The sequence below is a fragment of the Monodon monoceros genome, unplaced genomic scaffold (genome assembly GCF_005190385.1).
Source record: "Monodon monoceros isolate NGI ecotype Baffin Bay Population unplaced genomic scaffold, NGI_Narwhal_1 Super_Scaffold_21, whole genome shotgun sequence".
NCBI lineage: Eukaryota > Metazoa > Chordata > Mammalia > Artiodactyla > Monodontidae > Monodon > Monodon monoceros.
Genome location: NW_021703778.1, coordinates 142,233,808 through 142,259,476, shown reverse-complemented (window position 1 = coordinate 142,259,476; position 25,669 = coordinate 142,233,808). Strand labels below are relative to the sequence as shown.

The window sequence follows — 25,669 nt, the reverse complement described above, 5'->3', positions numbered from 1 at the left end:
CCTGGTCCTCATCCTGTCCTCTGTAGTCCCACACAAAAAGCCTAATCTCATGTTCTAGCAAATACGAAACTATGAGACCCCACTCAGGCCTCTTGGGTTCCAGCCCCGCCTAGACGCAATTCTTCTGAAGGCTGTTCCCTGTCCTTCCTCTGAAGGTGCTTATCCCTAGGCTGGGGTGGGAGGAGGGAGGCCCGGGACGCCACACACACCAGGCGTGCCTGCCTCTGTCCACTGTCACCCGCTCAGCCAGAGCCTGGCTCCCGGACAGGCGCAGAGCCAAGGTAGAGCAGTCAGGACATCGGAAAGAAAAGGCTGTGCGTTCCTGCTTCCTTCTCGGCAAGTTTCCCAAGCAATGGGCCTCCTCGGGCTGCTGGCCAAAGAGCCTGGGCAGAAATAAATCTCCCCAGCCAGGGCTCCTTCAGAGCTGCCCTTTGGGGAACGTGCCCCCAGTCTTCCCGAGAGCCCCTCAGCCAGCGCAGCAGGCTCTTCCCTGGAGTTAGGTGTGTGTGGGAGCATGTTCCTCCCCCGGGAGCCGTGCCGTCAGGTTTGGGGATAGGACCAAGTTTTCCCAGCACAAGTGAGAAGGACACAGGCACCTCTCCTTTTCCAGGACAAGGGTCATGGACACAACTTCTCCTGGAAGCCAGCAACTCACCTGCCCCTACCCTGTCCCACACCCCCCTTTCCAGGAAGGAAAGGTAAAACTCAACTCTTGTCACTCCCTGGGGTTTGGGGGAAGATGCGCGTGACCGCCTGGGCATGGGGAGACACCTTCCCCTGAATAAGAAACTGAGGCCTCAGGGGCTGAGCAGAGAACGAGAGGGGCTGGACCTGGATTGGTTCCAAGAAACAGAATGCCTGTGGGCGTGCTCAGCAGGGGGCGGGGGATGGGGGGGTGGATATAAGCCCTCTTGTCCCAGAAGCAGCCAAGAGGTGAGGGAGGGGTGTGAGTGACACCCAGGAAGACAGCAGAGGCTGAAGAGCTCAGGAGAGGCCGGAACAGCCCTGCAGATAAGGCTCTGGGCTTTCTCTCCTTTGGGGCCAAAGCCAGAGAAAGCACAGCCAGTTGCATAATCCTTCTATTTGCTCAGATCTACGTTTTGTCCTGAAGCTCCCTGCCCTGGGAGGTGATTGAGGAAGGCACTCAGCAAGGACTGGGCAGGGCAGGGAGTCAGCAGGCGAGCAAGGGGCGTGCTGGGTTTTCAGCCTTTTCTCCACCGCTGCTGTCCAGGAGGATGGAGGCCCTCAATGAGTCTGCCCAGTTCAACTTCTCCCTGCCGCACAACTTCGGCAAGCGGCCCACCGACTGGGCGCTGAGCGTCATCCTGGTGATCATACTGTTAACCATCATGCTCTCGCTGGGCTGCACCATGGAGTTCAGCAAGATCAAGGTGCACTTCTGGAAGCCTAAGGGGCTGGCCATCGCCCTGGTGGCACAGTATGGCATCATGCCCCTCACTGCCTTTGCACTGGGCAAGGTCTTCCAGCTGAACAACGTCGAGGCACTGGCCATCCTGATCTGCGGCTGCTCGCCGGGGGGGACCCTCTCCAACGTCTTCACTCTGGCCATGAAAGGGGACATGAACCTCAGGTAGGACGGGGGGGGGGGGGAAGAAGGAGCAATCTGGGGACAGCGGCTGCATGGGAGATCACAATCAAGGCGAAGAGGGGGGCTAAAGCCAGAAGCATGAGTGAGTGGGGGCTGGGTGGGTGCTAGGGCAGGGGGTGGCAGGCATTGATTGTCAAGAGCTCATGCTGGGCTGGGGACAGGATCTGGGGTACATCTGGGTTTAAGCACCAAGCCAAAGGGGCCCAGCTGGTCCAGGGGCACCCTGGAGAGCCCCCTTACTCCCAGAGTTGTCTCGAATGGGGCACAAGGATTGTCTTGAAGGAGTACTGCACTGACTTAAAGCAAAGGGACCTCTGGAGAACTTTTACCTGTCTGCCAGGCGGGGCAAGTTGTCTGCTTTGAGGCCAGAGATATGAAAGGGAGCGCAGGTTAGTTTCAAAGATCTCCAGGGAGATCAAGGTGGCTCGGAACCAAAGAGCACCTCCAATTCCTGCAGAGCAAGAAGGAACTTCCAAAGATTCCCCCCAGCTGTCTGGGCTGTCTTCTCTGAACTTCCCCCATCCGCCCATCAGACGCAGGAACACTTCGATGCAAAGACACAGCCAGGTAGATCCTAGAGTTTCCCAGGACCAGGTCGGGGTCCCAAGTCATGATGGGCCTCGCCTCGGCCAAAGTGGTAGGAGGGAAACAGCAGCAACCCCACCCAGCTCATCACAGCAGAAATCAGCGAGGGCTCCCTCCTGCAGGGGCTAGTTGAACACCCGTCCTTCCAAACAGGTGGGACTCTGGTCTGGAATGCCTCCCAGGGTGAGGCCGCGTCAGGCCTGCTCCAGCTGCAACAGCAGCCCCTGCTGGCTAAAGAAAACTCACCAGCATAAAAGCTCTTGCTTTTATCTAAGCCTCCGTCTCAAGCCGGTCTCTTCTGGTTCGATCCACTCTTCCATGCCGGGCAGGGCAGTAAATTCAGACAGTCCATCTGCTTGTGCCTGTCAGTATCCTGTCCCTGGCTGAAATTTACTAAGGAAACTAGCCAGGTACGGAAGCCTCCTCCTGGAGATGCCAAGCGATGCTGGGGTTGATTATTAGATGAAAAAATGATAGTGATCATTGGGGGTTCCCTGGACCTGCCATCTGAGAAGCTCTGGACTCTCTACCCATATGATTTGACCCTTACTGAGGTGGTCGATGGAGAGAGAGCTTGGCTTGTACAGTCTCCCATGGGAACATATCCATGTTCGACCACCTCACTGTGAGGAAATTCTTCCCTCTATCTAATCCAAGTCCTTCCTGCTGCAAAACAAGCTCCTGGTCTTGATCTAGCCTGTGGACAAGGCCCGTTGCAGCCTCTGTGTCTTGGACAGAGAAACCTGGACTACACCTTAATTCTGTTGTAGAAGGGTTGCAGGTCAGGAAAGGGGTACTCAGGGCTTCGTGGCTCTGTAGAAGCGGCAGCGCTGGGTGGGACAGCGTAAAATATCATGGGGGAGCCTCTAAGTGTGAGTGACCAGATGTCCCAGCCTTTTGAGCCAGTGGATGCCAATGAGGTCTCTTCTGAAACACCTGCGTTTCTGAGGCTCTAGGCCTCCTCCGGCAGAGCCTCCAGTGACTCATGCTCTCCTGCTAGGCCTCCTGGTCTGGGCACCTGGGAACTGTCACTTCCACCTAGACCCTCAAGAGACAATGCTCTGCTGGGACGGCCACCTTCTAGCATAACGCCCCTACCCGCAGACAAACCTCCCCCGCACGTTAAACCAGGCTTCTGACCCCACTGGAGGAGCGTGAATCTCATCCTCCACCATCACGTGCCGCCAGACCTCGAATTCCAAATTGAGTTCTTCATCTGGGACAACTTGTTACATGTATTATAATAATGAGAATGGTGCTGATAATAAAAGACAGCCAGGCACCGGGCCAAGCACTTTACATGGGATCCTCTTACAGCTTCCCATGAGGAGGTGCTGTAAAGAGCCCCATTCTAGAGATGAGGAAACTGAGACTTAGAGAGGTTAATACATTTGTCCAAGGTCTGAAGGCTCCAAAGCCTGTGCTATCTTCAGGGTCGGGTGTGTACATAAAGGAACTGAGTGGCTGGAGGGTGACCGCCAGCCTCGGAGACACAGGCCGCCCTACACGGGGCAGATGCCATGCATCTCTGCCATGGGTGTTGTGGGAACGGGGATTCAGTGCCTGCACAGCTCCCTGCTTTTCAGGAGAAGATGGAGTCCCCCTTTTTATGTGAAATCTCCAAATTTTTAATTATTGGTAACTCGCTCCAAGTTTTTAAAACACTGTGCAAGCCAAACAGGACATGACAGAGGCCCAGATGTTACACAGAAGCTATGGGTTTGAGATCTGTGTACAACACCACGCGATGTCCCATCTAGAGCAGAAAGGAATGTTAGGACGCCTATTCCACTTTACACATGAGGAAGCGGAAGTCCAGAAACTTTCCAGAGGCTTCCCGAGAATCTGTGGGCCAGTTGTGTCTGGAGCCATTCCTGGGCTCTCTCTTCCCAGTCATTCTGCCTCACAGCTGGAGTAAGCCTCGGGGAGCGGCCGTCACAGGGCGTCGGGCACATTCAAGGAGGCTGGGCCGCAAGGTGGACCTCTCAAGGCAGCCAGGCCCAGCAGCTCCTTCCTCAAGGATGCTGCTAGACATGCTCCAAAAAAGGCAGGTGTCCCACAAGAGAAAGAGAAAGTGCCCTCATCAGGGACAGAGGAGAGAGTGCCAGAAGGAACTGGGCCCCTTTGATGGCCACCTCTGCCTCCAGTTCACCTGCTCCCCCTCTCCCCTCCAGCCAGCTCACAGCTGAGACCAGAGCCAATGGCTGAGGGGATAACCCAAGGATTCCCACAGCTCTCCCCACCATGACAGAGGGAGACTAAGCAGGAAGAGACAGAAGCTACCCTGGTTCCCAGAAGTTTCCCACTTCACCACAGAGTCTCTAATGGGTCCCCTCACAACTCTCTCAGCTTCCACCTCCAGTGCCTCTATTGACAGTTCAAAAACTGTTCCTCAAGCAGGGTGTACCGATGCCCCAAAGCAGGCTGTATGCAGTGCTCCAAGAACTTAAGCAGGAAAGGTAAAGAAAAAACCAAATGTGCTCCTTTCTCCCTGGTCCCTGGACCCCTGAGAAGCATCCAGGTCCACAATGTTACTATGGAACAGATTCCAATCTCAGAGCTAGAGTCAGGAAGTTGCCTCCCATCCCTATCCTTCAGGGTAACAGGATCATGACAGTCACAGATACCAGAAAGTTAGGACCAGTGCCCAGCACTCACACATGCGGAGGAGGTTCGGGGGTCTGGGAGCATAGCTCCCACACACCTCAGTGCATGAGGCTCACCAAGACTCAGAGCAAATTCCAAAGCTCCCGACATGCCAAGCCAAAGTAAGCATGACTCCTCTGTTCAAGGACATCAGAACAAGCACACAAGTTTTGTGTGGCTTTTCTCCTAAGAAGAAATCAATAGCTAGCACTGTAGCCCCCTGTGTGCCCTTCCCAATCTCATTCCCCTCTACTCACCTTGAAGGGAGCACCTCCCAGGATTTGCCTTTCAGCACTTCCACAGACCCTTTTACACTATTACTACATAGGTATATATCCATCAACAAGATACACTGTTGCATTTACATGGTTTTAAATTTTATATCAATGGTATCATACTGCCCATATCATTTGACAGCTTGCTTTTTTGAGATAATAGGTATATAAATAAAAGAGCTACTTCATGCATTTGAACTGCAGTATAGTTTGCTTGCATTTATCCATTCTCCTGTTGTCAGACATTTACATGGATTTCATGTTTTGTTGCATGAGCAAGTCCTATGCATGCTCCCCCTGTGCTCACATGTGAGAGAACACATAATGAACGCAGGAGTGTTGGGTCTTGAGGTTCGCACATCTGCAGCTAACAAGTCTCCAAAGTAGTTATTCCACTTCACACTTCCCAGGGCAGTGTATGAAGACTGTTGTTCCATGTCTTCATCTGTATTCGAAATTGTCAGACTTCTAAATTTTGTCATCTGGTGAGAGTGAAATGAGTCACGGTGGTTTTAAATTTAATTTCACGGGAGGTCTAGCAACTTTTCAAATACTGTTGGCCATTTGGGTGTCCTCTTCTGAAAACAATGCCGTTTGCCTATTTTTCTATGGGACTATGGTGTTTTCTTCTCATTAATTTACAGTTATTTGTTGTTTTTACATGTTGCAACAGTCTACTCACAGTTTTGGGGTTATCCTTACATTTTGATAATGATGTCTTATAAAACAGAATGCTTATTTTAACTTAACCAACTATACGAATATTTTTCCTTGGCAGTTTATGTTTTGGGGGTTTCTTTAAGAAATCCTTTACTGCCTTGAAGGTCATAAAGATATTCACCTATGTTCGAAAAGTTTTACAGTTTTGCTTTTCACATGGAGATCTTTGATCAACCTAGAATTTATTATTATGTATGCTGTGATCTAATTTTATCTTTTCCATATGAATAGAGAAAATTCCCAGGACCACTGAGTGAATTTTTCTCCATCAACTTTTAATTCCATCTCTCTCGTTGACCAAATTCACAAATAAGCATAAGTTTGTGTCTGGGATCTCCCTTCTGTTCTATTGTTCTATGTCTCTATCCTTGAGCCAATATCACACTTTCTTAATTACAGCCTTTTAATAAATCTTGATATCTGAAAGTTGCCCTACCTTGTTGTTCTTGAAAATTACATTAGCTATTCTTGGCCCTTTACTCTTTCACTTGAATTTTGGGATTAAGTCTCACATCTACAAAAACCATTTCTGGAATTTTGGTTAAATTTGCTTTAAATTTATGGATAAATTTAGAGGCTATCTTTATAATACTGAATCTTCCCATCCATGAAAATGAAAATGGTACAGATTTTCTTTTACTAATCATTATTTTATACCTATGGAGTTTTATAACTTCTTTCATAAAGATCTTGCATATCTCTTTTATATTTATTTCTAAATATTTTATCATTTTTATGAATATTATAAATGGTATCTTTTTTAAAAATTCATTTGCTAGTTATTTTTCTGGTATATCAGAACTTGATTTTTTTATTGCTAATGTAATCAAAATTTCATGGATTCTCTTATTTACTAGTTGTAATGGAAATTCACTTGGATTTCCTCTGTGGACAGTCCTATCATTGGCATATAATGCAAGTTTAGTTTCTTCCTTTCCCATCCATATGTTTTTTCTACTTCTTGTTTTGCTGTGCTAGCAAAGACCTATATAGTATAATTTACAATAGGTGATGTGATGGGAACAGGTATCCTTGCTTTATTCCTCTAATTTTTCACCATTAGGTTTACTATTTCCTGTAGATTTTTGACAGATAACCCTTTTCAGGTTAAGGAATTTCCATTCTGTTGCTAGCGTGCTAATTTTTATCATGCATGAACATTGAATTTTGTTGAATGGCACTTTTCTGCATCTATGATACCATTTTTTCTTTAATCTGATAATACAGTGATATATATCAGTAGACTGTCTAATGTTAAACCATTTTTATATTGCTGGGATAAACCCATTTTGTTCATTGCATTATTTTTTAAAGGCATGGCTAGATTCATTTGGTAACATTTTATTTATGACTTTTGCTTCTGTGTTCATAAGTGAGACTGGACCCTAATTTTCCTTTCTCATAATGTGATTTTCTACCTTTGGTTGTAAAATTTTATTATTCATATATAATAATTTGGGACATGTTTCCACTTTTTTTGCTCTCTATATAATACTGAGGCTATCTGTACTTTGAATGTTTAGTAGAACTCTACTGTAAAACCATATGTACATCGTGTGGGGGTTGGATGACAGGTTTCAAACTACTGATTAAATGTCTTTGGTGATTCTAAGTTGATTCAGGTTTTCAGCTTCATTTTGAGTTAGTTTTTGTAGATTATATTTCCCAGGAAATTGTCCATTCAATCTGAATAGAAAAATGAAAGTATAAGACTGTCCTTGATTTCTTCTGTGACTCTTTAAAATCTTTATTGTATCTGAAATTATGTTTCCTTTTGCATTCATAACATCAATTTGTGCCCTCTTTCCTTTTTCTTGGTTAGTCTCGCCAGCAGTGTCTATTTTATTAGACTTTGCAAAGAACTTGCTCTTGGTTTAATTGATTCTCAGTTAATTTATATAATTTTTAAAGTTTACTCTCTCGTCTTTAATATTTTCTTTGTCCTGCTTTCATTAGGTTTACTTTGTTTTTCTTTTCAATTCTTGAGTGAAATGCTTAGCTCATTAATTTTTAATCTTTCTTTTCCTATATAAACATTTCAGGCTATACATTTTCCTCTAAGAATTAATTTAGCTGCTCCCTAGATTTTTAAAATTATTTTTGAGATATAATTTATATACCATAAAATTCACCTTTTTAAAGTATATGTCAGTAGTTTATAGTATATTCACAAGGTTGTACAACTACCACCAGTATCTAATTCCAGAACATTTTAATCATCCCCAAATGAAACCCTATACCAATTAGCAGTCAGTCACTCCCATTCCTCTCTCACTCCAGCCCCTGGCAACCACTAATCTACTTTCTGTCCCTATAGATTTCAGGTAAATGGAATCATATAATATCTAGCCTTTTATGTTTCTGATTCTTTCACTTACCATAATGTTTTCAAGGTTCATCTTTGTGATAGTATATAGCAGTACTTCATCGCTTTTTATGGCTGAAGAATATTGAATTACATGAATACACCATATTTTGCTTATCCGTTGATATTTTGTTTTCCATTTTTTAGCTATTATAAATAATGCTGCTATGAACGTTTGTATACAAGTATTTGTGTAAACATATGCTGTCAATTCTCGTGGGTATATACCTAGGAGTAGAGTCACTGGGACATATGATAACTCTGTGTTCTTGATGGCTATACTCCAGACCCTTTGGACTAGGATGTAGTTGATATTCATTTAAGCCATATTTGACCTCTATGGAAACAATGAAGAGGTGTAGATAGTGAATAGGGCTATAGGGAGGAGGGACACACACTTAGTGTGGTTTTCCTGCAGTCTTGTCAAGCCCTCGTCCCCAACCTTCCCACTAGAATGGAAGCCAGAGCATATATTGTAAGGTGAATGTCTACAAACCCAAGAAGGTTCCCTAGCGGCTTCTTCTCTCGGTTGGTCTTTCTGGAGGGCCTCTTCCTACACAGGGTCCTGGGATTAACATGTATGAGATTCCAAATGGAGATGGTAATAGGACATTTAGGACAGTTAGGATACAGATTAGAGTTGGGAGGGTATACTCTTTTTCAGGATCTGAGACTCACACTCAATTTCTCTTAAATAATGTTAAGGATAAACCAGAAAGTAAAGAACATGAGAATATTGGTGTTGGGGACTAGAATATTATTCAAGATAAAAAACAGGTCTGATGACCAGATTATCTTGTCACTTACTCAACAATGGGTAACTATTGCTGCCTTCTCTACAGCTCCACCATTGTGGTCCCTCCATTATTCTGTTTTTACTGCTTTGCTGCTATTGTTTACAGTCCTCCTAATCATGGCCTCTGTTTACTGCTTTTTCTTTGCATGTTTTTTGGGTTTTGCCTGAACATGCCTCCCATGCCTCTCCAAAACCAAGTGCTCTATCACTGTGTACACATTCAAACTCCCCAAGTGAGAAAATGCTCTTGATGTACTTAATCCTTGTTATCTTAGTTAGACAGAATCACTATGTCCAGCCATCCCCTAGGCTCTAAGGCAGGCACTTAGCAACTTAGTAGGTCAGGTGTTATTCTATGTTCCAATGGGCTATAGCCAGAGTGATGGGCTCACACAGCTTTCTTCAAAATGGGCTGTGCTATGTCAAGTATAGAGAGCAAAAAGAGTTCTACTACAGAGGAGATCAGAATGGCTCCTTCCACAGTGAAGCACACAGGGACTGAAGCAGTTGGACAGACCTGGGTTCAAATCCTGCCTCAGCCTTCCTACCTGTGTGATCCTGGGCAAGTCACAACTCTTCAAGTCCCCAGCTTCCTCAATAGCAAAACAGAGATAGTATGCTTACCTCCTAAGCTACTGGGAAAAGGAAATAAAGCAATGTATGCAAGGTTCTTAGCACAATGCCTGGCACAAAGCAGGCACTCCACAAAGTAGTCTGTACAGCCATACCTTGGAGATACTGCAGGTTCAATTCCAGACCACTGCAATAAAGCAGAATATCACAATAAAGTGAGTCACGTGGATTTTTTGGTTTCCCAGGGCATATAAAAGTTATGTTTAAACTATACTGTGGTCTACTGAGTGTGCAACAGCATTGTGTCTAAAAAAATTTACATACCTTAATTTAAAAATACTCTATTGCTAGAAGATGCTAACCGTCATCTGAGCCTTCAGCAAGTTGTAATTTTTACTGGTAGAGGGTTTTGCCTCCATGCTGATGGCTGCTGACTGATCAGGGTCGTGGATGCTGAAGGCTGGGGTGGCCGTGGCCATTTCTGAAAATAAGACAAGACTGAATCTTCCTTTCATGAATGATTTTGCCATTTGATAGCATTTTACCCAGAACAGGACTTCTTTCAAAATTGAAGTCAATCCTTTCAAACCCTGCCACCACTTTATCAACTAAGTTTATGTAATATTCTAAATGCTTTGTTGTCATTTCCACAATCTTCACAGCATCTTCACCAGGAGTAGATTCCTTCTCAAGAAACCACTTTCTTTGCTCATCTGTAAGAAGCACTCCTCATCCATTCAAGTTTTATCAGGAGATGGCAGCAATTCAGTCCCATCTTCAGGCGCCACTTCTAGCTCTCTCGCTATTTTCGCCACATCTTCAGTTACTTCCTCCACTGAACTGCTCAAAGTCATCCCTGAGAGTTGAAATCAACTTCTTTTAAACTCCTGTTAATGTTGATATTCTGACTTCTTTCCACGAATCACAAACGTTCTTAATTGCATCTAGAATAGTGAATCCTTTCCAGAAGGTTTTCAACTAACTTTGCACAGATCCATCTATGGCAGCTATAGCCTTACAAAATGTATTTCTTAAATGGAAAGACTTGAAAGCCAAAATTACTCCTTGATCCATGGGCTGCAGAATGGATTTTGTATTAGCAGGCATGAAACAACATGAATCTCTTTGTACATCTTGAGTGACCAGGTGCATTGTCAATAAGCAGTAACATTTTGAAAGGAATCTTTTTTCTGAGCAGTAGGTCTCAACAGTGAACTTGAAGTATTCAGTAAACCAAGTTGTAAACGATGTGCTGTCATCCAGGATTTGTTGCTCCATTTATAGAGCACAGAGTAGATTTAGCATAATTCTTAAGGGCCCTAGGATTTTTGGAATAAGCACTGGCTTCAACTTAAAGTCACCAGTTGCATTAGCCCCTAACAAGACAATCAGCCTGTCCTTTGAAGCTTTGACTTCTCCTCTCTTGCTATGAAAGTCCTAGATGGCATCTTCTTCCAGTAGAACACTGTTTCGTCTACACTGAAAATCTGTTGTTTAGTGGAGCCACCTTCACTGATGATCTTAGCTAGATCTTCTGGATAACTTGCAGCTTCTACATCAGCACTTGATGCTTCACCTTGCACTTTCATGTTGTGGAGATGATGTCTTTCCTTAAACCTCATGACCCAACCTCTGCTAGCTTCAAACTTTTATTCTGCAGGCTCCTCACCTCTCTCAGCCTTCCTAGAATTGAAGAGAGCTCGAGCCTTGCTCTGGATTAGTCTTTGGCTTAAGTGTATGTTGTGGCTGGTTTGATCTTCTCTCCAGACCACTCAAACTTTCTCCATATCAGGACTAAGGCTTTTTTGCTTTCTTATCATTTGAGTGTTCACTGGGGTAGCACTTTTAATTTCCTCCAAGAACTTTTCCTTTGCATTTACAACTTGGCTAAATGTTTGGGGAAAGAGGCCTAGCTTTCAGTCTATCTGGGCTTTCCACAGGCCTTCCTCACTAAGTGTAGTCATTTCTAGCTTTTGATTTAAAAACATGAGAGACATGTGACTCTCCCTTTCACTTGAACACTTAGAGACCATTGTAGGGTTAGTAACTGGTCTAATTTCAATGTTGTTGTGTCTCAGGGAATAGGGAGGCCCCAGGAGAGAGAGAGAAGGGGGAACAGCCAGTTGGTGGAGCAGTCAGAACACATACAACATTTATATCCTTTAAGTTTACCGTCCTACATGGGCGTGATTCGCAGTGCCCCAAAACAATTACAATAGTAACATCAAAAATCACCATAATATAACGAAAAAGTTTGAAATATTGCGAGACTTACTAAAATGTGACAGAGACATGAAGTGAGCAAATACTGTTGGAAAAATAGCACCGATAGACTTGCTTGATGCAGGGTTGCCACAAACCCTTACTTTGTAAAAAAAAAAAAAAAAAAAAACACAGCTGCAAAACGCAATAAAATGAGGTTGTGCCTATATTAACGGGCTCTCTCTCTCTCTGCACTCTTCCTATGTCTCCCACCCAGCATCGTGATGACCACCTGCTCTACCTTCTTTGCCCTGGGCATGATGCCCCTCCTCCTGTACATTTACTCCAGGGGCATCTATGATGGGACCCTGAAGGACAAGGTGCCCTATGGCAACATCATGATATCACTGATCCTGATTCTCATTCCTTGCACCATAGGCATCATCCTCAAATCCAAACGGCCACAATACGTACCTTATGTCACCAAGGTAAGAACCTGGGGGCCTGGGCAGGGAGCGAGAACACCACCATCATGGCAGTGAATGGCTTGAGGCAAGTCATTTGGGCTTTTTCTGTGTCAGTTTCCTTCCGTGTTTAAAAAAAACAAAAGAAGTCTGCTGCTATTGGTACAACCTACTTCATGGGATTGTAATGTACATGAGAATATTTTTGAAGTTAGGAGAAAAACAGTAAAACACCACACACAACTATAAGGTATAATCATTATTTTAATAATAAAATTAAACTTTTATCATGTACCTAGTAGCTGCTAAGTTTTATGCTACACTCTCTGAGGAGCCACTGTCCTCGAAGTTTGTTTGCAGAAAGTCAGTAATAGATGAGAAACAAGATCCAACACAATGTACAATCAGGTACTGGCAGAATGTAAGGAGGTGAGGTTAGTGAGGGCCAGGCGGTCAAGAAAGGCTTCCCTAGAGGATGGAAGGAGGGGGCACGGTTTCAGCCAGACCATGAAGAAAGGGTTGGATTTGGGTAAGCCTAGGGAGATGCCTGAATAGAGGAGTTCCAAGGGAGACCACGGGCAAACATGGCTGACTGGATGAGAAGCCAGAGGGGAGGAGGCCAGGGGGAGAGGTGGTAGGCACACTTGTATCACTTTAGGAGTGTGATGGGAGAAAAGTGGAGTGAGATGGCCCCAGCAGGTGTAGGAGTGTGCTATGAGGGCATCACGCCACTGCCCTGCCTATGGAAAAATCGGACTTGTAGAGTGAGTGGTTCCTCTACCAACTCTTGTGACCTTGGAGCTCAGTTCCCATCAGTCTCTCCTCTGGCTCCCTGCTCAGCCCAGGATCCCAGGCTCCATCCCCGTCCTCAGGAAAAACTCGCCTCCTGAAGGCGTGTTGTTGTCCCCACCCCTGGATCTATGCCTTTGGGCCGGGCTACAGGGCATACTACTTGGAGGCCCAAGGCTTCCAGCAGCTTTGGGCCTGGAACAAAGAGGTTTGGTCAGGTTTCCAGGGTCTTTTGATTTTCACACTCCCATTGTTCAAGGGTAGTTTTTGCCCTTGTCCCGGTGTAGTCCTAATACCATGGCCACAGTCCCCCTCCCCACCTGTTGAAGATGTGAAGTCATTCCTCCTCCTGCCAAACGGCTCATCACCCCACTCTGCTCTGGATGGCATCTTCCGTTCTCTCCACCCTTACTTCTCAGAAATCTCCTTTTATTGATCATGTCCTCTACCCCCATAGCCTCCTCCCCGTCGCTCTCATTTCTAGAACGTCTCCATATTAGTTCTTCACAGCCAACGTTGATACTGGTTCACATCTCTCCTTTTTTTTTTTACTAAGTAGAGTCACGGAACTCTACTTCCCTCTCCAGCCAACACCTCTCTTTCCTCCCCTTCCGAGCCGTGCTCCTGGGAGTCACCCGTTGCCCCCACCCACCTTCCACTCTCACCACACTGGCCCGCAGGACAGTTCTCCAGTGGCCAGGCCTCAACAGTCTCTACTCCTTGGCCTCCGATTCACTCAGCATCTTGATGACCACCTGCTCCACTTTCTTCACCAAATCCAATGGACATGTCTCAACTCTTCTTTTAGCAGCTGTTGGTATGGCTGACCACTGCCTCCTTCTCAAAAATCTTCTTCCTCAGCTTCAGTGGCAGGGCACCTGCTTTCCTACCACGTCTTTGGCACTGCTTTTCAGACTCCCTTGTGAGTTCCTCTGGTAAAAGTTACTTCTCTGCATTCAGCCCAAGCTTTCTGGTTTTCTTGTTTTTCTTCCCTAAGCCCAGGACCTCCCCACCACGAGATCTGGTCCATCTCAACAGCCATCTACAAGCTGATGACTGTCAGAACAGTATCTTCAGCTCTCAGCTCTCTCCTGACTCCTGAATCCATTTATTAACTGCCAAATCTTTCTACCTGAATATGCCTCAGGCATTTAAAATTCAGTATGTCTTAAATTTAAACCACCTCCTTAAGCCTGCTCTTCCCCTCCTCCCACTGTGTGATTATCTCAATGAATGGCATACAACGTGCCCCACTGCCTGAGCCGGAAACCAGACAGTCATTCTCCACATCCTCTCCCTCCCCACTCACACAAATCAGGGATCGTCAATTCTGCCTTCTTTTGCTTGAACCCATGTCTCTCCATCCCTGTGTCTACTGTCTTCATTCAGGCACTCTCCTCTCTCACTAGACAACCCAGCCTTCTAACCTGGCTCCCTGACCCAGTTTTAACCTGAGTCTGGAAAGAAACTATCATGTCACTCCACTGCTTAAAGGCCTTCACTGGTTCTTTAAACTCCCCCAGGAGTCATGTGGCTCCTCAGCCCTTTCTTGATTCGGTCTCAGCCAACCCCTCCAGTGTCAGCTCTCTTCTTTGCACATGCCCCGCTGGACTCACTCCTACTCACCCTTCAAGTCTCAACACAATTAGCACCTCCTCTAGGAAGTTTTCCTTAAGCCACAAGCCTGGGCAGGATGCTTGTGCTACTTGCTCCCGTGTCACCCAACACCACTGCAACAACATGTATCATACTGTATTACAAATACCCACTCCATTCTCACTCCCCACCCACCTGCAAGAAGCAACATCCTAAGGCTGTGCGCCGACACTGAATTCTCAACACGCACAGCTGATACCTGAGAACAAACAAAGGAGTAAAGGGCAAGCCCCGGCTCTCCCACACATTAGCAAAAACAAACAAAAAACCAGAAACATGTGTCTATCATTTCAGTTACTCAAGATAGTTTGTGGGATACAGGAATAAAGACAAATAAATCACAGAACATAAAAATGTGAAGTGACTCCTGATATCACTTAAAGCAGCTCTGCCCCCCTCCACTTTATAGGTGAAACCAAAGACTAGAAACCCAAGTGCAACTGATATGAGAACATGTCTGCTTACCTCAGAATAAAGTGTTCTTCTGAGAAAGACAAATACAAATATGTGGTACATAAATACGATGGAATACTACTCAGCCTTAAAAAAGAATGAAATGACATCTGCACAACATGGATGGACCTAGAGATTATCCTACTAAGTGAAGTAAGTCAGAAAGAGAAAGACAAATACCATATGATATCACTTATATGTGATATCTAAAATAAGACATAAATGAACTTATCTATGAAACAGACTCACAGATGTAAAGAAAAGACTTGTGGTTGCTGGGGGCAGGGGGTAGGGAAGGGATGGAGTGGAAGTTAGGGGTTAGCAGATGCAAACTATTATATATAGAATAGATGGACAACAAGGTCCTACTGTATAGCACACGGAACTATATTCAATATCCCGTGATAAACCATAATGGAAAAGAATATGAAATATATACATGTATAACTGAGTCACTTTGCTGTATGGCAGAAATTAACACAACATTGTAAATCAACTACACTTCAATTAAAAAAAAAAAAGTGTTCTTCTGAGGATGCAAAAAGAATCTCAGATCTTAAAGTGATAAAGCCCTTCAAGATGAAGTTCAGTCTCCTGCCTTATTCTCATTCTACTCCTGTTCCTCTTGTGTTACACATCCATGACTCAATTCCACAGCAAAAAATGGAGTCAAAATGACCCCAGAGGGGCTTCCCTGGTGGCGCAGTGCTTGAGAGTCCGCCTGCCGATGCAGGGGACACGGGTTCGTGCCCCGGTCCGGGAGGATCCCACATGCCGCGAAGCGGCTGGGCCCGTGATCCATGGCCGCTGAGCCTGCGCGTCCGGAGCCTGTGCTCCGCAACGGGAGAGGCCACAGCGGTGAGAGGCCCGCGTACCGCAAAAAAAAAAAAAAAGGCCCCGGAGAACATTCAAAGGGCTGAGATATACTTGGGCTGGAAAGACAGAGGTCAGTAACAAAGAATCACATAAAGTGCAGGTGTATCTTGGGACACTTTGCCGCTGGCCAAACCTCCAAGGTTAGACAAGCAGAAGGGCAACAGCTCCGTTTATCAATTACTCCCAAACAGGAATCACTCCTGTGAGGATGCAGAGAAAAACAAGTGGTCAAGATGCAAACGCTGAAGTTTCCTCGTGTTACATTTCTTTGAGGACTGTGCTCATCCTTAATCTCCCCGTTTCATAATGTAGTGAGTTACAAGCTGGAAAATGAGCAAACAATTGTCCCAGCCTCTTTGCACACCGAACACTCCTAGAGACTTTCAAATCAAAATTATCCAACTTCTGGTAACTGGCTCTGGCAGAAGGTTAGGGTTATCTGCTCAAACTCTGCTCAACCAGTTACATTCCCTAGAAGGAGGTCACATTTAAACACGCCAAGATACAATTTCAGGGATGCCCCATTTGGAAAGGCAATTCAAGTAATACTTTAACTTACCCATGCAAGGGTTTATTCAAGCCTACGTGGTTAGAAAGTTGGTGAACCTGAGCATGACATATGGTCTAAGAGCCACTCTTACCATAAGCCATCCATCACTCTTCAATAAGGATCCCGCCCTGACACTGACTCAACCACTCTACCTATGCTTTTCCCATACCTGCTGCTACGGATGAACTGACCTGACTCTCCTAAATCTCACAGCTTCTGCCAACTCGTGGCTTCTGCTGCTCCCAGGCCTTTGTGTCAAAATTTTAACACTTGCCTCTGCTCTTGCTTCCGTCTCTGTAACTCTTCAAACTCCCTAAACAAGAGGAAGGATCTCACTAGTTAGGTCATTCTTCAACCTGCCTAGGTCACCGATGCAAGAAGAGTTGGGCCAGGTTATCTCCTGGATCACTGGCAAGCTGAGTCGCCTACCCATGAATGGACACTCATCACAGCTTCAATCAGCGATGACAGGACAGTGCAGGTGGTAGAAAACATGGTGACCTATGAAGAAGCACCCACCTATGGCCTCTTTTCTCAACAGGTCATGGACACGAGATCGCCACAAATAGCAGGACTGAGAGTGACAAAAAACTTTGGGATGTCAAATTCCTCTCTTTTCCCTATGAGTAGTAATAGGAGCTACAATTTAGTCAGTGGTTCTAATATGCCAGGTCCTGTGCTGTCAACCTCACTCAAGAGAGGTTGCATGACTCACCAGTTTACACGTCTTGAGGATGGCTTTCACACCTGGGTCACACCATTGTCTGTGCTCACCACTCCAAAGGCCCCAAGACTGGGAGTACGAAAGTGAGGGGATGAGAGTGATACTCACACAGAGAAAGAGGGCTTCTGGATTCATTCACAATCCCTGTAGCCCAGTACACCCTATGTTATCCATTACACTCTTTTGATAGGGGCAAAAACTGGACATTAGGTAGACGACAAACCCAAAAGGCAGAAATTAACTCAAAATGCAAGGGCAAACCAAGCAGCTCATCAGCCTTTCAATAAAACCTGAAGCATGTTGTTACTGGTGAGATGCCTTCCTTTCCTGGGACAGGACCACCATCAGTACAGGTGATGTTTCATATGATCATTATCAGTTGCAACATGGCTTAAAAACACAGAAATGCAGAACTGTACAGCTGAAATCAGAGCAATATAAATAAATGTTAAAATGTCGCTAGGACAACACTGTAATGTAATTAATGCCACTGAATTATACACTCAAAAATGGTTAAAATGGCAACTTTTGTGTTATATGTATTTTACCACAATTTTTAAAAATGGTAGTAGGAAATATAAAACCCCACATGTGCGAATGAGCTGGAAACGGAACCAAAACATATAACCATTACAAAACAACACGGTAAGTTCAAGAAAAGTTTGCTATATATCCTTTTACTCAGAAGATGAGAGGGACAGAGGCTTAGGTGTATGTGTATGTTTCCTCAGTTTAGTGTGTCATCCTCTAAAATGCACAGACATGTAAGCACACTTTGAAAGCTTGCATCCTTGTTACATGCTGAAAAATCTTAACATTCTAATTTCATAAATCTGCCTATTGAAAACTTTAAATGGTAAGATGTTAACTATAAAATAATGTATTTTAAAACATATAAAAACATACCATTGTTCCCGATGACAGTTGCTTTCACAGCACTTACCTGAGGCAGGGTGGACCTGCACTTTTTTTTTTTTTTAATTGGAGTATAATTGCTTTGCAATGTTGTGTTAGTTTCTGCTGTACAATGAAATGAGTCAGCTATATATGTATACCTGTATCCCCTCCCTCTTGGACCTCCCTCCCACCCCCCCCATCCCGCCCATCTAGGTCATCACAGAGCACCGAGCTGAGCTTCCTGTGCTTTATAGCCTGTTCCTGCTAGCTATCTGCCTTATACATGGTAGTGTATATATGTCAATCCTAATCTCCCAATTCGTCCCACCCTCCCCTTCCCCCCAAGTCCACATGTCCGTTCTCTAGTCTACGTCTCTATTCCTGCCCTGCAAATAGGTTCATCTGTACCATTTTTCTAGATTCCACATACGTGCGTTACTATACGGTATTTTCCTATTTCCGGCTTACTTTACTCTGTATGACAGACTCCAGGTCCATCTACGTCGCTACAGATGACCCAATTTCGCTCCTTTTTATGGCTGAGTAATATTCCATTGTATATATGTGCCACATGTTCTTTATCCATTCATCTGTCGTTGGACATTAGGTTGTTTCCATGTCCTGGCTATTGTAAATAGAGCTGCAATGAACACTGGGGTACATGTGTCCTTTTGAATTATGGTTTTCTCAGGGTATATGCCCAATAGTGAGATTGCTGGGTCGTATGGTAGTTCTATTTTTCGTTTTTTAATGAACCTCCATACCGTTCTCCACAGCAGCTGTATCAATTCACATTCCCACCAACAGGGACCCGAACTGCTTCTAATGATGCCATTATTGCCTGAGCCATTCTGAAACTCCTTTTGGGAACTTCCTTATCATCCAATCTGCAGGTCACTCAAGAAAGTAGGCTCATCCCTTTACAGTTATATATCATTTAGGATCTAAAACCACATTACCTGACTTCATTACCTGCTTTAACCAGCTTTGGTTCAAATGACTTTGGCAATTTCCAGAAGTTAAATTCATCGTAAAATGGATGGTTGAAGTCCCTACCCGTAATGGAGGTATTCAAGACAAGTATGACAGGTTCTAAGAATAACTTCTACTGAGCTCCAAAATGACCACAGCAATGGCAGTATTGTAGGGATATGTAGACGGGCTTCAGAGACTTTGAAAGAGAACTTTCATTTACAATATTCACTTTGCCAGAGGACTGAATAGTCTCATCCCTCAGAGCCATAGCACTTCACTGAAAACCTGCCATACAGAGATGTCAATCAGAAGCTGTGCTTGGCTGAGTCTTCCTAACGTGTTAATCAGATCTATGACCTCCAGGAAGCTTCCTAGCTACGGATAAGAAATCCAAAAAGATGAAAGATAAAGGTCTTTCACATTCCCTCCCACTTCGAATACATTTATTAAAGTGTTTTCCACCTCCAATACCCACCAGTGTTTCCCCAGCCCTCTCTGCTCTTCCACATGCCCAGTATCCTTCTAATTGCATTTCCTCCTTGTCCTTATTCACAGGGAGGGATGATCCTCCTGCTTTTGTGCAGTGTGGCTGTCGTAGTGCTCTCTGTCCTCAACGTGGGCAAGAGCATTTTGTTTGTCATGACACCACACTTGCTGGCCACCTCCTCCCTGATGCCTTTCATCGGCTTCCTGCTAGGCTACGTTCTCTCTGCTCTGTTCCGCCTCAACAGACGGTAGGTATTATTTTAGGTCCCACTGTCCCACGGGTCTCATGCTCATCCTTGTCTCTCAGAAAAAGGTAAGATCCATGATCTCAGGAAGGCGTTTTTCAAGCAATATATTCAAATGTCTCAACTGAACAATGAACTCTGGACTGAGAAATACTGGGGAGGGAAGGTACTGAATGAATAACACAGATCCAGAAACAAAACACAAAGACCAAAGGCATCGAATCATCCAAAGGGCAGCAGTTCATGGCAAAGTGCTCCCTCCAGAGCCTAGGTTCCACCTCCCGCCCAACTCCCTGGTGGCTCCATGTCATGACAAGCGCTGACAATCCCTTTCCCACCTCTCCTCCCTTTCTGTCTAGGTTTTAGTCTTGACACACCACCTTGGGTGGCAACTCTGCTAAGTGCCACTCGGAGCTGAAGTAGTTGCAGGCCTCTGCTAGAGCCTAATCCAATTCACAGACACACCTGCTACTTTAGGGGAACAGTCAGCTTGAGCGCCGGGTTTGGACACATCAGGCACCCTGTCTATACAGCGTGGTACCCCATTTCAAGATTTCCTATTTTCAGCCACATGGCAGACATGTTTACGCAGGGGTCTAAACAGTTGCACTCCAGCCTCGCACCACAACGCCCCGAAGAGCTGTTTTTAAAATACAATTTTAAAATAATTATCCATTTCAAAAACCAGGCTAATTTAATAAAGAACAAATTACTGTAGGATGCAACACATGGTGATATAGTAGTCAAGAGGCTGCCAATGACCACTCATGAATTTTCACGAAGACAGAATGATACAGGTCGTGATAAATGGCCACAGCATCAAGGGCCCACAGTAGTCTCCCTCATAGTAAATGTGCTGAGACAGGGCTGGCGACTTTTTTTAGCAAAGAACTATTTTAATATACTAATTGCACTTCAGTGAATAAAATGTATTAAATGTTAACAAACATTCCATTCTTTAATCCATAAAATGGAAAGCAAAACCGAGAATGTGTTCCAAAGACAGATAATGGAACCAAGCTTTTATTTAATCATTGTGTTTTGGAGTTAAAGATGTCCAAGCCAGAAACTGGACCACAGGGCAAGGTTCCCAGACATTTAGACAATCTTCTACTTTACATTTAAATTCTAACTGTCCTATATGTAAGCCCAACATATGCCAATGAATGATTCTGGCTCCCATCTTCCTTTTATCCCTCCAGCCAGACATTTCTCCAAAATTCACTTTGATAATCCCACAAGTGACAAATTGTAGATTTCCAAGCGACTCAAAAATTCCCTCATAAAAACTCCCCAACAGGAACCTAACAGTCCCCATCTCCCACAAGGCTGGATTGGTGATTTAAGAGATGGGCCAACTCGACTTTTCTCAAAACCGTGCACTCCACACGTGGCTCATTTTCGTCTTCCTGTGTTGGACTGTCAGTTTCTCTTAGAGTATTTGGGAGAAAGGAGATGAGCCAGTGAAGTTGCACCCTCACGTCCCTTCTCTGAGGGCACACGGGGTGGTTTTTTTAACCTACACAGGTGCAGACGCACTGTCAGCATGGAGACTGGATGCCAAAATATTCAACTCTGCTCCACCATCCTCAACGTGACCTTCCCCCCTGAAGTCATTGGACCACTTTTCTTCTTTCCTCTCCTCTATATGATTTTCCAGCTTGGAGAAGGGCTTCTCCTCATTGCCATCTTTCGGTGCTATGAGAAAATCAAGCCTTCCAAGCGTAAGTACTGAATTGTTCCCCTTTGAGCTCTGCTCCCATTTTGGACATGATTCTGCCAGCAACCATCTCTAGCAAGGACCTTTTGGATAGGGCTGTAACCCATAAAGTCATTAGGAACCAGGCAGCACCAATAGGCAGGAAGGGATTTCAAAGAGCCATGACTAACTATAATAACGGCACTTCATTTTTGCTGGGAGAATCAGCTGTGGAGTTTGCCTCATAGAACAGAGGCGATTTTTGCTACTTTAACTGGGGAGACCATGCAGGACTCAGGAGACCATGTAGGACTCAGGGTATAGAAATAGGACAGAACTGTCTTGGACATTACATAGTTGTGAGATGTTGTGTGAAAAGTCCTATTCACAAGAAGTCACTAAGTTTCCATGTTAAGAGTAGGTTCTCAAGCCATGGAGCCAGGTCAGAGCCCCAGCACCACTGGCACTCCTATATGAGAAAACATGAAAGCAATGCAGCCCAATAATCCAGAATCGAAAAGTGAGGATTCCAACTCTGGCTACACAGTAAACAAAACTTAGGTATAAGCTTATTAAATTGATAACAACTATCAAGTCTAGATTTAATATAACTTAATGTAATTACCACTGGATTAAATAACTTCCTAGCCAACAGCACCTAAGAGGCTTAGAGTATTTCATTCTCTTCAAGATATAATGAAACCTCCAGAAAGCCCACCGAGTCCCTTAGTGGGCCTTAAACCCCCCCGTTTTTTTTTCAAACCAGAAAACTCAAATCTCAGTTGGTAACATATTTCAGTATTTTATAACTCTAAACATTAGTATATTCATCTCAACCACTCAAATCCTTCAACTGACTCATTTCCCACAAACTTGAAGATGCCTTCGAGACCTCTAGACCCTGGAGACTGATTTACACCCTATGAGAAAGATACAACTTACCCTGGTAGAATTTATCATCTTATAGTAGCAAATGAAGACTTACAATTAACTTAAAAGATGTAGTATTGGTTATCAAATAGCCAAAAAGAAACCAATAAATAAGTAACCATACTTCAGAACCATTTTTACTAAGCTTTGGCTCAATACTACAGTGGAGTTACGGAAAAGAATCTAATCTGATACTTCTCGAGAGCAACTCAAGATATTTGTTACCCATTGAACACTCCACCTTCTTTAACAAAAGAAGATTTCCAGATTTGCAGTTTTAGTCCCAGAAAGGCCTGAAATGTGCTCAAGAGGCCATATTTTGAGTCTATGGCTCTCAAAACCAATGTACCTAGCAAGACCTCTGTGGCAAAACTAAGTGCAAATAACTCACCTCTTTGGAGCTCTTGTACTGTCTGGGCCCAAGCAGCAATGCTCAAGTTAAAGAATCTGTCACAAGTTTCTGTGCTTTTGACCCTTGTACCCTTCTAGAGAGATGGGAGAACAGGAAAGGGGGACCATAATCATAGCTCGCCACCGCCATGCAGGCAGAAAAAGGAGTAGACCCAACACCACAATGATGGGGTATGGAAACACCCCTTGGAAGACTTCCCACTTAATGCATTTTCCTCCCTGCCCCCACTGGCTCCCAGAAGGCAACAGTCAACCTTTGCGTACATAAACTCAACTCCCCATCTGTACCGTGTGTACTAAGAAGTCAGAGATGGAGTGATGAAGAGTCAGTGCTCTTTATTAGACCTTTTGTTACTAGTATTACCATTAGGGATGTTGAGGGGAAAGCAAATCTTTCCTCAGTTTGTCACGGGAGAAGAGGTGGTAAAGAGATGGGGGAAAAAACAAAAACACAGGACACCCTAGGAGTAAGTTGGTATTCTTTTATCTCCCAGATAGAACAAGTTTTTTAACTATTCTTTTGTTCTTCCTAACCTATGACCCTCTTCAACTTTACAGATGAAACAAAAATGATCTACAAAGCTGACACAACTGAAGAAACCATTCCAACAGCTCTGGGAAATGGCACCCACAGAGGGGAGGCGTGCCCCCCTTGCACAGCCTAGCCTTCCCCAGTGACCTGGATTCTAGTCAGAAGGCAATTCAGAAAGCCAACGTGGCAAACTATACAGAGAGCAGAAAGATGAACCACCACCAGTGGGGTCTCTTTCTCTAGCATTTCCACCATAAACTATCAGAATCATCAAGCCTTGCATGGAGGACAAAGTGGGAGTCTCCCCCAAAAAGCCTCACCTATTCCCAGCTTACAACTTGATACTTGTTTAAAAAATAAAAGACTTATTCAATGACAGCCCTACAAAGGCAGGAACCAAAACTGTCTTTTGCCCTTGCATCTCTAGAATAGTGCCTGATAGGCACAAAAAAGCAATTTCTGAACTAGTCAATAAATGGGTTCTTACCCTAAAATCAAATACCCAAATTCTGTTCCAAGTTTTGTGACCCAAAAGGGAAATACAAGCTCAGAGTACTGTAGGATTAACAAACTTCAGAAGTCCTTTCTAACCTTAAATATTCAGATCCCATTCCTTCCCTTTTGACGTCACTGGAATTAAAGCTCCTGAGAACATGACACCAAGTACGCAAAAGCAGACATAATAAAATGCAAAAACACTTGGATAAGACAAACTCAAAACCTCAGCCATAATCAAATGAAAGAACATTTTGAAGAACACAATTCCAGAAGAGAACGAAAACTTTAAAAAAGAAAAGCCAAGAAAGTACAAATACCAACAGAAGAGTTTCACTAATCATCTATCCCACGCCTTCATTAGGTATCAGTAGTTTTCCCATTATGCTCCCTCCAAATTCAGAGTACTGTACGCTATTGCCCAAATCAGCGGCTGCTAAGTCAAAGTAAAGTAACTAAAATCCTTAAGTTTCAAATTTTCCCCAATGAAATTCAGACATTTTCCATCTGGCTCATAGGCATAAAAGTACAGGTGAAAGGGCTTCCCTGGTGGCGCAGTGGTTAAGAATCCACCTGCCAATGCAGGGTACACGGGTTCAAGCCCTGGTCCAGGAAGACCGACAAGCCGTGGAGCACCTAAACCCGTGCGCCACAACTACTGAGCCTGCGCTCTACAGCCCGCAAGCCACAACTGCCGAAGCCCGTGTGCCTAGAGCCCATGCTCTGCAACAAGAGAAGCCACCGCAATGAGAAGCCTGTGCACCGCAATGAAGAGTAGCCCCTGCTCGCCGCAACTAAAGAAAGCCCGCACACAGCAACGAAGACCCAACACAGCCATAAATAAATAAATAAAATAAATCTAGGAAAAAAAAAAGTGAAAGATTAACAAACTAATAAGAACACTTGCAAACAGCTGACCATGCCTAGAGTTTCTTGTAATTTTCATACCACTTAATGTGATTAGGTTCGATTGAAACCAAGACAAGTAAATTTTAGGTCTGGCAAATGTCCAGAACTACCAGTACTCCCAGCACCAGAACACCAATAATTTGGGTCACTAACAACGTCTTAAAAATGCAAATTTAAAAAAAAAATTGTGAGAAGATCTACCACCCATCAGCCTTACATATTTTACCCACATTTACATATCTGTTCAAACTGTTTGCTCTCATATCTAGCTGACATCATCTACTAGTAGACTGGGTGGGGCAAAACAAGTGTTAAGTTCAGCTTTTTGAGGAAGGAATGGCTGAACTTGAGATATATTACACTCAAACTTTCCTTAGAGGACTAAGCTGACCCCTGAACAGCCAACCTCCATGTTGCTGAAAATTCGAGTATACTTTAGTCAGCCCTCTGTATCTAAGATTCCACGTCAACTGATTCAACCAAACATGGATCATGTAATACAGCAACGCGTTATTTGTTGAAAAAAGTCTATATATAAGTGGACCCATGAAGATCAAACCTGTGCTGTTCAAGGGCCAACTGTATATAAAAAACGAGCTACAAGAACTTCCCTGGCGGTCCAGTGCTCAAGACTCCGTGCTTCCACTGCAGGGGGCACGGGTTCGATCCCTGGTCCAGGAACTAAGATCCCACACTCCCCGCAGCACAGCCCAACACAAAACGAGTTACATTACGCCCTGCAAAACCTGGTCCTAGAACTTTGCTTAGGATTATATACCCACACTCATTACTTCTCATGTCCTGTAT

The 25,669-nt window shown here is 44.4% G+C and overlaps 1 protein-coding gene across 1 annotated transcript; it reads left to right on the top strand.

Annotated features, from left to right (window-relative positions):
* Positions 1 to 1,077: 1,077 nt before the first annotated feature.
* Positions 1,078 to 24,404, top strand: SLC10A1 (solute carrier family 10 member 1). The gene is made up of 5 exons (XM_029236202.1): positions 1,078 to 1,591; positions 12,049 to 12,259; positions 19,711 to 19,889; positions 21,414 to 21,610; positions 23,485 to 24,404. The coding sequence occupies exons 1-5, from the start codon at positions 1,236 to 1,238 to the stop codon at positions 23,589 to 23,591; spliced, it is 1,050 nt and encodes a 349-aa protein (XP_029092035.1). The 5' UTR covers positions 1,078 to 1,235; the 3' UTR covers positions 23,592 to 24,404.
* The last annotated feature ends 1,265 nt before the right edge of the window (positions 24,405 to 25,669 follow it).

Bases quoted from the DNA above. Each gene is read 5' to 3' on its own strand.
- SLC10A1 (XM_029236202.1), top strand. From the start codon at position 1,236: ATGGAGGCCCTCAATGAGTCTGCCCAGTTCAACTTCTCCCTGCCGCAC. The intron at 1,592-12,048 runs GTAGGACGGGGG...TCTCCCACCCAG, and splicing joins AAAGGGGACATGAACCTCAG to CATCGTGATGACCACCTGCT. The intron at 19,890-21,413 runs GTAGGTATTATT...TAACCTACACAG, and splicing joins CTGTTCCGCCTCAACAGACG to GTGCAGACGCACTGTCAGCA.